The sequence below is a fragment of the Eschrichtius robustus genome, chromosome 20 (assembly GCF_028021215.1).
Source record: "Eschrichtius robustus isolate mEscRob2 chromosome 20, mEscRob2.pri, whole genome shotgun sequence".
Lineage (NCBI taxonomy): Eukaryota > Metazoa > Chordata > Mammalia > Artiodactyla > Eschrichtiidae > Eschrichtius > Eschrichtius robustus.
Window position 1 is genome coordinate 59532465 of NC_090843.1, and position 15890 is coordinate 59548354.

The 15890-nt window shown below is 42.0% G+C and overlaps 1 protein-coding gene across 2 annotated transcripts in view; it reads left to right on the plus strand.

Moving 5' to 3' along the window:
• Window positions 1–15890, plus strand: part of CFAP52 (cilia and flagella associated protein 52) — a 37206-nt gene that overhangs the window by 10461 nt on the left and 10855 nt on the right. For both annotated transcript variants that reach the window (XM_068530883.1, XM_068530884.1), the window contains 5 exons: window positions 530–629; window positions 1673–1789; window positions 6432–6532; window positions 9004–9174; window positions 13415–13563. In XM_068530883.1, the coding sequence (XP_068386984.1) occupies window positions 530–629; window positions 1673–1789; window positions 6432–6532; window positions 9004–9174; window positions 13415–13563 (638 nt within the window). The remainder of the gene's footprint in view (window positions 1–529; window positions 630–1672; window positions 1790–6431; window positions 6533–9003; window positions 9175–13414; window positions 13564–15890) is intronic.

The following is a 15890-nucleotide window of genomic DNA, read 5'->3' on the forward strand; positions in this document are numbered from 1 at the left end:
TTCACCAGTGGATAGAGTATTCGCTTCAAAGTGAGAGAGAGCTGGATGTGAATCCTTGCTCTGCTGTGTGTAGGCTCTGCGTTTCCTCATTTGGAGAGTGGGGGGATCATAAAACCTACTTCACAGGGTGGTTGTGAGCATTGAATGGAATACAATCATCCCTCGGTATCCCTGGGTTATGCATCTGCAGATTCAACCAACTGTGTATCACGTACTATGTTTAGATCTGCAGTTGGTAGAATCTGCGAGTGCGGAATAGCGGATGCAGAACCAGTGGATACTGAGGAGGACCATCTATGGGCTATGAGCATGCGTGGATTTTGGTGTCCGCTGGCGGGTCCTGGAACCAATCCCCCGTGGATACGAAGGGACGACTGTATCTTGGGTATATCACCAGGCTGTAACAAATCCCCCGAAACACCTCGTTCTCTTCCCTTCAGCTTCTCCTTCAAGGCACTGCAGAAAACAGAGAAGAGATGAAGTGTCTATTAAATGGGTATCCATTTGATTGTGGGTTTCTTTTCTCCAGTGGGACAATTCGAGTCTGGGAACTGGATCTCCCAAATAGAAAGATCTGGCCAACCGAGTGCCAAACAGGACAAATGAAAAGAATAGTCATGAGTATCTCAGTGAGTATTACTCTAAGTGTTATTTTAGGTAGCTGTTAGTACAAGTTCCTGTTAACAGTACTGACCAAGATAGGTGTCTGTGCGTGTACGCATGTGTGTGTACGTGTGTGTAGGTACACGTACCTAGCGCTAGGGGTGGGGAGGTGAGGTCTGGACATGGGGGACATTGACTGAGGAGGCACAGGTGAGGGAGCTCCCGTGAGAAGCTGGAGAGGCTGCCTAGATGCAGCTCTGGGGAAATCTGTTTCAGTGGGGCCTGAACTGCCATCAGACCCCAGGAACCTGCCTCACCTGGAGGGAAGCAACGTAGCCAGGAGGTACTCAGAGCCCCCAGCACCTCCCTTCTCCACTTATGTTATTTCTGCACCGGAAATAAAGTTTCTGACAATGAAACTCCTTGTTGAAATGCAGTTTCCTCCATAAGGAGGAATTATTCATATGTTTGTAAGGTAGATTCAAATATTCATGCACATAACCCCATTCTCCACTGACTTGTTCCTCTTGTTTAATGCGTACTCATTTTATGAATGTAGACGTTGAAATAGGAGATAAAGCAAATGCACATTCTCTCTGGAGGAGCACACCTTCTCCCTAGGAGCCCTTCGGAGGTGTCTTGGGACGTGCAGGCTAACAATAGACACAGGTCAACTTCCGGTGAAATGCACGGGCTGCTTGGAGTCTAATGTTTCCTCCAGTTCTGAGTTTGGCCCTATTGTGCTCGCCTCCAAGCTGTTATTACACATCTTTGAGGAAACAGTAGTTGCCATAAGGACCTTTGTAGGTCTTTTCTTTTTTTTAAACTTTTTATTTTATATTGGAGTATAGTTGATTAACAGTGTTGTGATAGTTTCAGGTGTACAGCAAAATGATTCAGTTGTACATTTTCCCATTTAGGTTGTTACATAATGTTGAGCAGAGTTCCCTGTGCCCTTTGTAGGTCACAGTGGGGTTCAGAGAAAGCTCACCCCCTCCCTGATCAGGGGCTCATGCACATCACTGGGGAAAACCAGGTCTTCAGATTTCGTTTTCCCTCTGATCCCCAGATGGCCGATGATGATAGCTTTTTCTACGTCGGCACCACCACTGGAGATATTCTAAAGATGAGCCCTAGGACCAAGCTGCTGGCAGACACTGGGCCTGCCAAGGACAGATTCAGTCTGGTGAGTAGAGACCATCAAAGTCTGCTCTGCCCTGACATTTTCTAGTGATTTCTTCCTGCCACTGTGAGCACAGACTTCCGTTAAGTGTCTGTAGAGAAAAAATGACAAGTCTGTGATGGACCCAAGGCCACACCTAAATTTGCAAGGTTAAGTTGATTAGTTCGCTCAAGCCCTCCTCCCGGATTTATATTCAGGGCAGAGGTATTCCTACGTGTCCTCAGTTAGGGATCAGAATCACACCTTTTTTTCCCTCATCTTCAAAGCTCAGGGCCTGTGGCTTTGTGATTTGTAACCACGTTGGTTCCAGCATTTGGGCAGCCTAGTTGCCATGTGTAAGAGACATGTGCTCTTTCATTTACAAGACTATATATCATTTTTTTTTCTAATCTAATAACCAGATCTTAGATTTTAGCCTCAGATGACATTTTAAGTCATGAGCAAGACGTAGAAATTGTTCATTGTTTATATTTGCAGAATTCCTAACAATTCAGGTTAAAAGTCCAGTGAGAGATTTTGATATTTAAACCAAAATAAAAAGCCTACAATCAAAGGGTAATTGGACAGAATAAGTGCTGTTATCTCCAGTGCCCCAGAAAGTTACAAGGGCTGTTTCTACTAAACTTTGAATTTGAAAGCTGCCAGGTTCTGCACCTGCCTATCTCATGTCTGGTAATAGAACAGATGGTTCTAACTAAGCTTAGATACATTTCCACTTAGCCAATAGTCCCAAGAAGCTTTGAAATATTGCACCATGTTCCTGGGAAGACGTTAGAGTTTTCTTAATCACATAACCGTTTACTATTCCAGCTTTTAAGGACATGCATAAGAATGAGAGAAAGCTCTAGTATAGGTAGAGAAGAGTCTAGAAATAACCCCACAGGAGATCAAGGTAGAGTCCAAGCCAGTGTTTTTCAAATTATTTTTAGGAGAGGGATTCCAATATATTCAACAGATGAAAGCAAAGCAGATCAGGTTAAAGCAGGGAAAGGCTGAGAGCCCTGCCCGTTCTGACTCCTGAGATACCTCCAAAGGGCTCCATAAAACACTATGTGAAAATTCTGATCTGGGTATTTTTGCCTCCCCACCACTTGGGATGTAAGTGCCTCTCCAGGAAAGATGCTGACTTTCTTAGTGTTCCTCAAACCTGTGGCACTTAAGTCTCCTATGGATGTTTTAATACCTAATTCAGGTCCAATGGTAAATTCCATAAAGCAATGTTTCCAAGATGCCTTTTACACAAGTGGAAAGAAAATAATTCTTTTAGGACAAAGGGATAGGAGGTATCACTGAACACATTTGGTTTGAATATCAAGTAATCTCTGGCAGTTACGCATTTTGAAACTCTGCTGAAATGTTTGCTCTATGTGTTGTTAAGTCAATTATACTTCAATAAAAAACAAAAAACTAAACACAAACAAACAAAAAAATGTTTGCTCTATGGTTAGAAAGATAAAGAATTGGAATGGTTTCAAATGGACATACAGCACTCTTAGGCATACAGCACTAAAATGAAGAAGGTGATGGTGATCATAATAATAATTTAAACAACAGTACATACTCAGTAAATGTTGAGGGGTCAGACATGGAGCATAGCACATTTCTTGTACTCTCATTGGATCCTCACTGCAATCTGATGAGATATAGGTACCACTGCATCCCTGCTTTACAGATGAGGAAAACTAAAGCACATGCCATTTAAGATCTCATGGCTAACAAGTAGTAGAACTGCTATTGGAACCTAGGCAGACTGGCTCCAGAACCTGTGCACTTGAAAAATATCATCTATAGTTTCAAAAAAGTTTATTTAGAAATTACACATATGTAACTTCGAAGCTCTGTGAAACTCTTTATCCCTTGCTTCCCTAAGTCCCTGAACAAATGCTAAAAATATTTAGCATTCAGGGTTGTCTCCTCATGGGCCAGGCATTCATCCCGTGGTCCTGCTCCAGCACTTTTGGAGCTGGGGGTGGGATGCAGGAGAGGGCAGCATGCAATTCTGCTTCATGCCTTCATATTCCTGAGCCTTGGTTTCTCTTCTCAAAAGTCATGGAATGCCTTTTGAGCCAGAACAGGCAAAATTCAATTTAAAGTAACTTGAAGGGACATAATATTTGTTTTATAATATCCAAACTTCATTAAGACACAAACCTATCAAGTCACTAGCTATACTATTGAGTGTTTTAAACACTCAATATTATTATTGAGTATTATTATATTAGTATTATTATTATTAGTAGTAGTAGTAGTATTAGTATTATTGAGTATATTGTTTTATATTGTTATATATTGTTATAACAATAATATTGTTATATTATTGAGTATATTGAGTGTTTTAAAATAAAATATTGGGGGACTTCCCTGGTGGTCCAGTGGTTAGGACTCCACGCTTCCACTGCAGGGTGCATGGGTTCGATCCCTAGTCGGGGAACTAAGATCCTGCATGGGGTGTGGCTTGGCCAAAAAAAAAAAAAAAAAAAATTAAAAAAAAGAAGATATTGGTCGTGCACATTTTCAGATTAGAACTTCATAGAGGGTGATATAAAATGACCATCATACATCCCCAGACTTTGAAGATGGCTTTGACTTTAAATATGTTTCCTATTACTGGTAAGATTACAGACTGAATGCTTTAGTTCAGAAAATGTAGTCACCAAACAATAAGGAGTCTCCTGTGCTTTCTTTGGATTTCAAATACAGTCTCTTTGCATTCTAAGGATTAAGTTCTGGTGAAAACAGTGGCAACTGAGGAACTGATGTTGCTGTGGCCGTGCTTATGTCTCTGCGCTAACTGCATTTGGGTGGATATAAAGTGTTAATTTTTAATATATTCAAAATGCACAGGTGGTTTTCAAGGCAAGGAGCTTGGTGCAGCACGTTTGCTCCTTGCGGGACCAGGAGGGCTACTTCCCGGCACACGAGCTTGTTGTTGGCACGGAGGCCTCTTAGCCAGCCCGGGGGTACATCACAGGCAACACCTTCCTTAGCTTCATCCAGGGCAGCACCAGCATGGCCCTGACCATGCCCGTTGCGTCAGGTCACGCATAGATTCTTAACGATGAAACCGTTTGGCCTTTTTCCTTTTTTTTTTTTTAAATTTATTTATTTTTATTTTAGGCCGTGTTGGGTGTTCGTTGCAGTGCGCGGGCTTCTCATTGCGGTGGCTTCTCTTGTTGCGGAGCATGGGCTCTAGGCACGTGGGCTTCAGTAGCTGTGGCACTCAGGCTCAGTAGTTGTGGCTCATGGGCTCTAGAGCGCAGGCTCAGTAGTTGCGGCGCCCGGGCTTAGTTGCTCCACGGCATGTGGGATCTTCCCGGACCAGGGCTCGAACCCGTGTCCCCTGCATTGGCAGGCAGATTCTTTTTTTTTTTTTTTTTTTAATATAGGGAAATACAGCCATTATCTTATAACTTTAAATGGAGTATAATCAATAAAATTTTGAATTACTTTGTTAAAATATATATATTATGTTAAAAATATACATTGTTATTTATATATACAATATTTTTGAATATTTTAATTTCTTGGTTCACTGCATTGTTGACAAGGTGGTCTCTGTGTTCATCGTCTTTCACGTGCATGGAGGATGGCTCATGTGTGATCGAACATCAGAAATGTTCTGTGCTTCAAAGCAGAACATATTCCGCTGGTTTGGAGTGTAAGATCTATGTATGTCCACTGGATGAAGCTTGGAAATCTTGTGTAAATTTTTTCTATCCTTTTAAATATTTTTCTCTGATACATCAATCACTGTGAGAGTTGTGTTTAAATCTGCCAGTATGATTGTAAGTTTGTCTTTTTCTTATATTTCTGTTCGTTTCTGCTTTGTATAAAATGTTGACACTTTCTTGGAGGGTACATGCACGTCTGGAACTGTTGTAATATCTTACTAATAAATTGAGCCCTTTTATCTGTACGTGATGTGGTCTATATCTGGTCTTGCATCTTTGCCTTAAAGTAAATTTTCTCTGATATATTTGCCCAGTATATATTTTTCTTCCTCATTCTTTCAGTCTCTTTGTATGTTTTAGCTGTATCTTTCAAGATGGTATCCAGTGGAATTTTTTTTCCTTTCAGACCATCTTTGTCTTTTACAAATTGGAGAGTTTAGTTTACTTTCATGTACTTTAATTACTTATAGATTTGGACTCCTTCCTACAATCTTAATTTGGGCTTTCTGTTTAGATCAACTTTTTAATGTTTATTTTTACTCTTCACATTTTTTTTTTTTTTACATTCCCTCTATAAGTGATATCTTCTTTTTTTTTTTTTTCACACACACACACTGTATTTTATTTTTACAAGAGATAAATGGACTGACACCAAGCATTGTACATGGATGACCACAACAAAAGCAACAATGATTGCAATTACCAAACATGAAACACACTCATACTATGTCATAATATTGACATTCAGTCCAGTAATCCTCCACTGTAACAGCTCCTTTACTTTGCAGTGAAAATTGATTTGTATATTCTTTGCCTCTGAGTCCTTGTTGGATTTTTTTTTTTTTTTAATTCAGACAGAAAGTCACAAAAATTATACTCATCCTCATCAGTTCACTCAGCAGGCAGATTCTTAACCGCTGCGCCACCAGGGAAGCCCCGTTTGACCTTTTTCTTAATGCTCTTTCTCCCCCTAGGGAGTGTCAGCTATCAGGTGCCTGAAGATGGGGGGTTTATTGGTGGGCTCTGGAGCCGGATTGCTGGTCTTCTGTAAAAGCCCCAGCTACAAACCCATCAAGTAAGTTCCAGACTCCACAGGGTTTGGATGGGGGGAGACCCTCTAGAGGGAGGTTTGCTTAAAGCCGGCAACTAAGTGATATTGGCAAAGTGATATTTCGTTAAAGAATCTCATCTTAGAGGGAGGAGAGATGGGGATATATGTATATGTACAGCTGATTCACTTTGTTATAAAGCATAAACTAACACACCATTGTAAAGCAATTATACTCCAATAAAGATGTTAAAAAAAAAGAAAGAAAGAAAGAAAATAAATAAAAAATAAGATATGTCTTTGCCCTCCCAGAACTTACAGTCTGGTTTGGGGTTAAGGTAGACACACATGAAAAAGTCACTATAATACAAGATGATATATAAACACAATCTCATGGTCCAGATATAGTAAAATATATAATGAATGTTGCAGAGAAGATCAGAGAAAGGAGTGATCTTGTTGGGATGGAAAGACACTTCCCAGAGGAGCAGAGGCAGCCCTTGAACTTAGCTTCAACAGAGGCCAGATACCCTTAGACATGCTCCACATGGCCTCTGAGCTCTGTGTATATGAATATACATTGGAGAAACGAGCATCACCTGTTTTCATGCAGATGAATCTGTATTGAGCGCTTGCTATGTACCAGGCACTATTTTAGGTGCTGGGGAAATCAATGGATAAAGCAAAGCAAAAAGAAGGAAAAAAACCATCCCTACCCTCATGGAGTTTACATTCCAGCAGGAGGGAGACGACAATAAATAATAAACAAAATAAACAAGTAAAGTACATGGCATTAGAGAGTGATGAGTACAATGGGGATAAATGAGTAGCTTGTGGAGGAGGGGGGTTAGGTTTTGAAGCAGACGGAACAGGTTGCAACTTTAAATTCAGTGCTCAGTGTAGGTCTTATGGAGAATATATTGGGACCAGTTTTGTGTGTGTATGAAGGGGAATAAAAAAAGGGGGAGGCAACTTCAGAGCAGTGTTGGGTAGACTCTGGACCCATGAAGTGAGTATAGGAAATTAACCCTTTCATTTTTTTAACCCCTTGTTTTTAATACACAAATGGTCCCATTGTAATGAAGATAATTAGACTCAAAGTAATTATTACAAGGTCGGTGCTATAAATGTCTCCAGAATAACCCTGTGTGCCAGCAAGGCTCACATTGGATACTGTGATTTCCTTCTCCTTGGGTTTGTAGATTGAGGAAGCAGCTCCCAGGAGAGGTCATGGAGGTTAGAAAGGGAACTCGGATGCTTGTACAGACGGCTGGGGGTCAGAGGTCCTGGCCTTGCCCCTATAGCCCTGGGAACCCTAGCACCTTGTATTCTTTGCAGCCCAGATGCCAAGGGTCAGTGTTTCTCAGCTGCCCTCTATGGGCTCATGTAGGGTTACCTCCATCATCTCCAGCTGCAACCCTGTAAAGGAGGAATTATTCTGTGGTTGAGTAAACTGAGGCCCAGAGGTTTCTAACTTATCCAAGAGTCACAGAGCTCTAGTTAGTGAAGGAGCTGGGATATGACTTGGGGTCTGTCCTTTCCCCCTTAACTGTTCTGTGTCCCACCAACAAATGACTCTTTGTAAAATACTGCATTTCCCATGCTCGTTCCCTGCACAAGAACCCTCACTGGATTTTCATTGTCAAAACTAAGTTAGCTGCAGAGCAACGGTGGGTTTCGAGGGCCTCGTTCATTTATATATTCTTTTTTTAAGAAAGCTCATACTCAGTAAACATTTGGGGAACAGGGGGATCTGAAATATCTGAAAGGTGGAAGAAGAAAAAATAACCCCTGAAAGTTCTGGCAAACATAGCGACTATTAACATTTTGTGATTTCTTCTTGCCCGTGTTATTCATATACATTTTAAAAGAATTGTACTTTTTTAAGATATAAACTTTTGTATTCTGGTTTTTTACTTAATACAAACATCATAAATAGTTTCAATATTACTACATAATCTTTTCTGGTGGTAAAATATGTATACTCCATAACCTTTTAAACATGGTTTTAGTGGCCAGGCAAATACTTTTTGAAGTCACTACTCCATAGATACAGTTGGATACTTAGGTTGTTTCCAACTTTTTACTCTTTTAAATAAGGTTATAATAACATTCTTTGACATCAAGGGTGTTTCCTCTGATTTTAGGATTATTTCCCAGAAATGGAATTAATAAAGTGTTTAATTAATTGGCATGGTCATTTGTGTCCATTTGCTTGCCTGGAATGTTCCCTCTATCTAAATCCTACCTGTGTTACATGACCCATTTCAGACCATATTTCACAGAAAAGGTCCCCTGACTATAGTAAACCATGTCGGCCTCTCCCTGTGCTGACCATGGGCACTTAATATTGTAACCCCTGCCTTTCCAACTATGCCACCCCCTCAAAGGCATGTCCCAAGTCACATGCCTGATATGTGTCCTCTGTAATGCTTCGGACAGTTAATAAATACTCATCGACTGAGGAAATCTGCTTCTCCTTTTGCTTCTCCTTAAAGGAAAATCCAGTTACAAGGTGGCATCACTTCTATCACACTTCGAGGGGAAGGACACCAGTTCTTTGTAGGAACAGAAGAGTCACACATTTACCGTGTCAACTTCACAGATTTCAAAGAGACTCTCATTACAACTTGTCACTTTGAAGCTGTTGAGGACATTGTCTTTCCATTGTAAGTAGAAGACAGTAAAAATGATAAGAACGTGGAGATTTGGTGCTGGGTGCAAGGAAATGTAATTTTATTAATATACTTTCAATACCAACTAACATAATCGATCATGATAAGTCATAATAAATTATTTTTTTCTCCTGAAATTTTTCTATTGTAGCGAATTATTTTAGTAGGCTTTCTATTGTCTTTACCAAGCAGCTACATTCGTTTCATAATTCAAATTTGGGCCTCTTTAGAATGTTGGCTTTTCTAATAAATCCATCATGGAAATGGTGAACAGACTGGCAAAACTTTTCTATGTTTTCCCACTGCTGTCTGGAGAAAAGCTTAGTAGTGCCTTTTTTCAAACATCTTGCAAGTCATTTGTTTGCACCTCTTGGGTCTTCCAGATTTGGCATGCCTGATGGCAGTGGTCATAAGATTGAGTTCTTCTGGATCTCGTTGCTGTGTATCTTGGTAAATCCCTCACAAACCCAGTGAAACAAATAACCATCAGCAGTTTTAATATCAAAAAGAGCTACAGTCATAGTTGGCCATTATTTGAATTTGAAACCTATTTTGTCTTTGGTGAGGTTTGTTCCATGAGGTTGGTCACAGTTTTTGCTCTCAACTTCCTCAGTGTTTCACTTGAATTTACAAAACTCAAAGTCATTGTTCTGTAGGTAGCAAGACTCTCTTTGAAAACTTGATCCTTAATATCACAAAATGTAGTTTTGGTTCCATGAGTCTTTGTGATTAGGCTCTTCCAAATATTTCTAATAGTGAAAATAGCTGGTACCTCCCATTAGGTGAATCTTTATTTGAAAATTGGTCATTTCCTTTCTGTATCACTTTTCCTCTCTTTTTCTAAGGAGCTTGGTAGAATCAATCTGTAAAATTATTTGGTCCTGGTGCCTTTTGTAAGGGTAAGTTTTTAAATACCTTTTCAATTTCTTATGTAGTCTTTATTTAGGTTTTGTACGTCTTTCTTTTCTTTTTTTTTTTAACAGCTCTATTGAAATATAATGTACATATCATAAAGTTCACCCATTAGAGTGTACAATTCAATGGTTTTCCTAGGGGCATATTTACAGAGTTGTGCAACCATCACCATAATCTAATTTTAGAACATTTTATATCCCCAAAAGAAACACGCTAGCAGTCACTTTAAGCCTATAAAGTTCAGCTTTCAGCCACCCAAACTGAGCACAGTTGGTGAATGTACTGTGCTCAGCTAAAGGTAAAAAGGTAAAAAACTCTCAGATTGATCCCATGAGCTCTGTCCTCAAAAATAGAATCTTAAAATTAAAAAAAGAAAGAAAAAAAATAATAATAAAATTTTTAAAAAGAAAAATAGTATCCTCTCTGGTCTGTGCCTGCTTTTTCTTCCTTTTGAGGTTTCCCCCCTACATGTAGAATTCAGCTGGCATACAGTAATTTGGGCAGTTTTTTTTTTTTAATTAATTAATTTTTTGTTGCACCACACGGTGTGTAAGATCTTAGTTCCCCAGCCATGAATCGAACCCACACCCTCTGCGGTGGAAGCGCAGGGTCTCAGCCACTGGACCGCCAGGGAAGTCCCTGCATTTCTTTTTTCTTTTTTAATAAATATATTTATTTATTTATTTATTTATTTATGGATTTATGGCTGCGTTGGGTCTTCGTTGCTGCATGCGGGCTTTCTCTAGTTGCGGAGAGCTACTCTTCGTTGCGGCGCATGGGCTTCTCTTGCAGTGGTTTCTGTTGTTGCGGAGCACGGGCTCTAGGTTCGTGGGTTTCAGTAGTTGTGGCTCATGGGCTCTAGAGCGCAGGCTCAGTAGTTGTGGCACACGGGCTTAGTCACTCCGTGGCATGTGGGATCTTCCCGGACCAGGACTCGAACCCCTGTCCCCTGCATTGGCAGGCGGATTCTTAACCACTGCGCCACCAGGAAAGCCCTGTCTTCAGGATTTTTGGTTCTTATTGTTGTTCATTTTATCTGGCTTTTATAAATGTTATCTGTGGGAAGTTTGTGTGACCACTTCACTGCTCCAACATTACAAGCGTATGTCTCTGGATATATGCCCAGGAGTAGGATTTTATTTTATTTTATTTTTTTGACTGCAACGTGCAGCTTGTGGGATCTTAGTTCCCCGAACAGGGACTGAACCCGGGCCACGGCAGTGAAAGCTCTGAGTCCTAACCACTGGGCCGCCAGGGAACTCCCCAGGAGTGGGATTTTAGCTGGGTGGGAAGGAGCACACATACTTAGTGCACCATCTTGATCCAATCAATTTGGAACTTAATCTCTCAGATCCTAAACTCAGGACGTTTTTGGACTAGGCTTAATTCCTGAGGAAGTGGACTGTCCATCTCAGGGAGGGAGAATTTGGAAAGTTCTCTAGGTGGATTCATTCCATGATATTTGATTTTCATAGGAGTCCATATGCTTCTTTAAGAGCTCTTGTTGGGACTTCCCTGGTGGTGCAGTGGTTAAGAATCCGCCTGCCAATGCAGGGGACACAGGTTCGAGCCCTGGTCCGGAAAGATCCCACATGCTGCAGAGCAACTAAGCCTGTGCGCCACAACTACTGAGCCTGCGCTCTAGAGGCCGTGAGCCACAACTACTGAAGCCCGTGCGCCTAGAGCCCATGCTCCACAACAAGAGAAGCCACCGCAATGAGAAGCCCACGCACCGCAACGAAGAGTAGCCCCCCGCTCGCCGCAACTAGAGAAAGCCCACGAGCAGCAACGAAGACCCAACACAGCCAAAAATAAATAAATGAATTAAAAAAAAAAAAAAAAAAGAGCTCATGTTCCCCCAAGGAGGAGCTCATTAACTGAAGGCAGTGTCTGACATAAAACATTTCTTATTTCAATAAATATTAACACTCTAACGTTGGCTTGATTTGATCTCTGTTCATCAGAAGTGCCTGGCAAGGAGCTCCTGCTTTCCTGTTCCAGCACTTGCTGTTTCCTTTTTTAAAAAAATATTTATTCATTTTATTTGGCTGCTACGGGTCTTAGTTGTGGCATGCATGCAGGATCAAGTTCCCTGACCAAAGATCGAACCCAGCCAGGCCCCCTGCATTGGGAGCGTGGAGTCTTAACCTCTGGACCACCAGGAAAGTCCCAGAACTTGCTGTTTCTAGGTAGTAGTCCAGCATCATAATTTTACCTCTGAGCCCCAAAGCTAAATATGTGGAAAAGATCCACTTATTTTTCCATTCATTCCAAAGTGAGTAGATCTTAACCTAAGAGAGAGGGGCTCTCTTTTTATGGATGTGCTTATGCTGATAGGTAGGAATTTCTTGAGAGGTATTTAAATCTAAAAGCCCAGTCTCCACAAGGACTGTAGCTAGAAATGCATACTTTATTTTTCTGGATACGCCCTGTGGCATGTGGGAATTTATTTCCCCCAACCAGGGATGGAACCATGCCCCTTGCAGAGGAAGCGGGGAGTCATAACGACTGGACCACCAGCGAAGTCCCTAGAAATGCATACTTATAAAGCAGATGGTCTTCATCGTACCCTGGTATGACTCCTTTTTCTCAAATTGGAATAATCTGTAATTTTTTGGACATTTTTCATTATATTTACGAGTTGTCCATCGAGGGAAAAAAAAACCCAACAGACCAATTACTTTGGGTTTCTCTTCCTTGTTCACAATCTCATATTTTCTCATAACTAAGCAAAGAAGTATTTTGGGTTGTCTGCAAACATGAATTCTAGAGCCCTTGTCATTTTCTTCTTTGAAATTTTAACAAGATTGTCTCCTTTACAGGAAAAGTTTTGTTTAGTCTCTTTTAATATAAATATTCCACAGATGTATTTCTTCTCATGTGTTAATTGCTATCAACAGGACACTGAAAGACTTTTAAATTGGCATTTTCCTTTTGAGCAACTTTGTCCCAACCCTTCGTAAGAGAAAAGACTACGAAAGATTTTTCTTTTTTTTGGCCGCACCGCGTGGTTTGCAGGATCTTAGTTCCCCGGCCAGGGGTTGAACCTGTGCCCCCTGCAATGGAATTGCAGAGTCCTAACTGCTGGACTGCCAGGGAAGTCCCAAGACTATGAAAGATTGTCCACAGATGGTTTGAGGGCATCACATGCCATTTTACACAAAAAGTCTATAAGGCCATCAAGCCTGAGATAATAGGTGTCTAAAGGCATCCTTCCCTACATCCTCGTGAAGGCCATTTTAGTGTCAAACCGGCACCTGAGAAACACTGTGCATCTCGTATGGCTGCATCCCTTATCCTCTTGGTGGCTTCTTTGCAGTGGCACCGCTGAGCTCTTTGCCACCTGTGCCAAGAAGGACATCCGGGTGTGGCACACGCTGTCCAACAGGGAGCTGCTGCGGATCACTGTACCCAATATGACCTGCCGTGGCATCGATTTCATGAGGGACGGCAAGAGCATCATTTCCGGTAAGGTCGCTGTGCCAGGGTTTGGCTTCGGGCTCCGGCTGTGGCTTTGGTTCTCGCCATTCTTATCCTGCCGGGCTCGACATGGGGATGAGCTGGGACAGCCTCCCACTGTCCACTTGCTTCTCATCTAGCCTCTCTTTGGAATTCCCGTCCAGCTGGGATTCCTTCTGAGCTAGGAATTACCAAGCAGCAATCTCTCTTCCCCCACATTGCTGCAGAGAGCATGTTGCTTTCTCTCTAGCAAGGAAATTCGGTGATTCATTTACAAAGTGGATTTGAGGCCTTAGCGAGTCCAGGGCGCTTGAGTGAGAACGCTTTTTGTTGTTCAAGAGATTAAAAACTACTTAAACTAAGTTACAGCTCCAAGGGGATTTATTTTTAATTCAATTGATTATGTTATGCCAAAATATTTTAACATAAATTATAGACACCATGATATTCTACCTCTAAATACTTCAGTATGCATCTCTAAAAATATTTTCCTATAAAATCCTAATTTCTTAATATTGTTTATGTTCAATCCATATACAGATTTCCCCAGTGGTCAAAAGTGAATTCACTGGTTCACATGAATGAAAAGTCAAGTGGGTCTTTAGGGACAGCTATTTAAACAGTGATATCAGGAGACTTCCCTGGCAGTCCAGTGGTTAGGAGTCTGGGCTTGCACCGCAGGGGGCACGGGTTTGATCCCTGGCTGGGGAACTAAGATCCCACATGCTGCGACACAGCCAAAAAAAAAAATAATAATAATAATAAATAAAATAAAATAAAACGCATCTCATCCCCTCTTTTCTTGGCTCTGTCTCCTCATGTTGGATTCTCCCCTGGGGTGTGTCTTCTCCACATAGTGGTCACCAGGAGCTCTTGGCTTACATTACACTTAGAACTAACAAACCCTGAGGTCAAATCTTGGAGTCACCATCACCTGCTCTTTTCCTCTAATACCGCACCCCCGCTTCCCCCCGATGGCTCCCCCTTCAGAGTATGTCCCAGATCCCATCCGTCTCATCATCTCCACCCTCCTCTCAGCCACCACCTTCTCTCTCCTGGATTATTCTAGTAGCTTCCTGCCAGGACTCCCTGCTTCTACTCTTGCCCATTACTCTTCTCCCCCGATCTGCTCTCAACACAGATGCCAGAAAACTCTTTAAAGTGTAAGTCAGATGGTGCCATTTCTAGGGCTCAACGTTTCTTTTCCTTTTTAAAAATAAAAGACAAAGTCCCTGCAATTGCCTGCAAGGTCCCCCCTGACTTCTCTCCCCCAGCCCCACCTTCTCACCTCTGACTTTGTTTCTTACTGCTCAGGCCCTCGAGCCATACGTGCTTCTTTTTTTATTATTATTATTTATTTATTCATTTATTTTTGGCTGTGTTGGGTCTTCGTTTCTGTGCGAGGGCTTTTTCTCTAGTTGCGGCAAGCGCGGGCCACTCTTCATCGCGGTGCGCGGGCCTCTCACTATCGCGGCCTCTCTTGTTGCGGAGCACAGGCTCCAGACGCGCAGGCTCAGTAGTTGTGGCTCACAGGCCTAGTCGCTCCGCGGCATGTGGGATCTTCCCAGACCAGGGCTCCAACTCGTGTCCCCTGCATTGGCAGGCAGATTCTCAACCACTGCGCCACCAGGGAAGCCCCATACGTGCTTCTTTGCTCTTCCTATGCTACACATAGGGCCTTTGCTATAGCTGTTCAGTCTGCCTGGAATGTTCTTTCCCCAGAGAGCCCCATGACTCATTCCCTCACCACCTCACTGCCTCGAGTCTTGGCTGAAATGGGATCCACCTTGAGCATCCTATTTAAAATCGCTAAGGTGCAGAGCTGATGCTAAAGGTGAGAAGGAGCCAGCCAGGTGAAGAGTGTAACAGGAAGCGGGAACAGCAAGTGCAAAGGCCCTGAGATGGGAAATTACTTGGTGTGTTTGAGGGATAGAAAGAGGACCAGTGCATCTGAAGCTTAGAGGGTAAGGTTGGGGTCAGGGTTGAGGGAGAGTGGTATTAGAGGAAGTTGGAGAGGTAGGTAGGGAGCAGAGACTAGTTACTGTAGAGAATTAAGGAGCTGGTTTTCATTGTAAGTGCAGTGGGAAAAGCTTTTTGAAAGTTCTTGATCAAGGAGGTGACATGATCTTAAGAAGTTCACCCTGGCCCCTGCATAAATAATTGATTGCAGGAGAGCAAGAGTCTCAGGCTAGGGGGAAAGCTGTTATAATAATCCGGGAGAGAGATGCTGGTGGCTTGGACAAAGGTGGTCCCAGGGGAAGGGTTGAGACGTGGCCAGATTTACTGTTTTCAAATTGTAATGCTGATGGGACTTGTGACGGATCGGATCGGAGGTT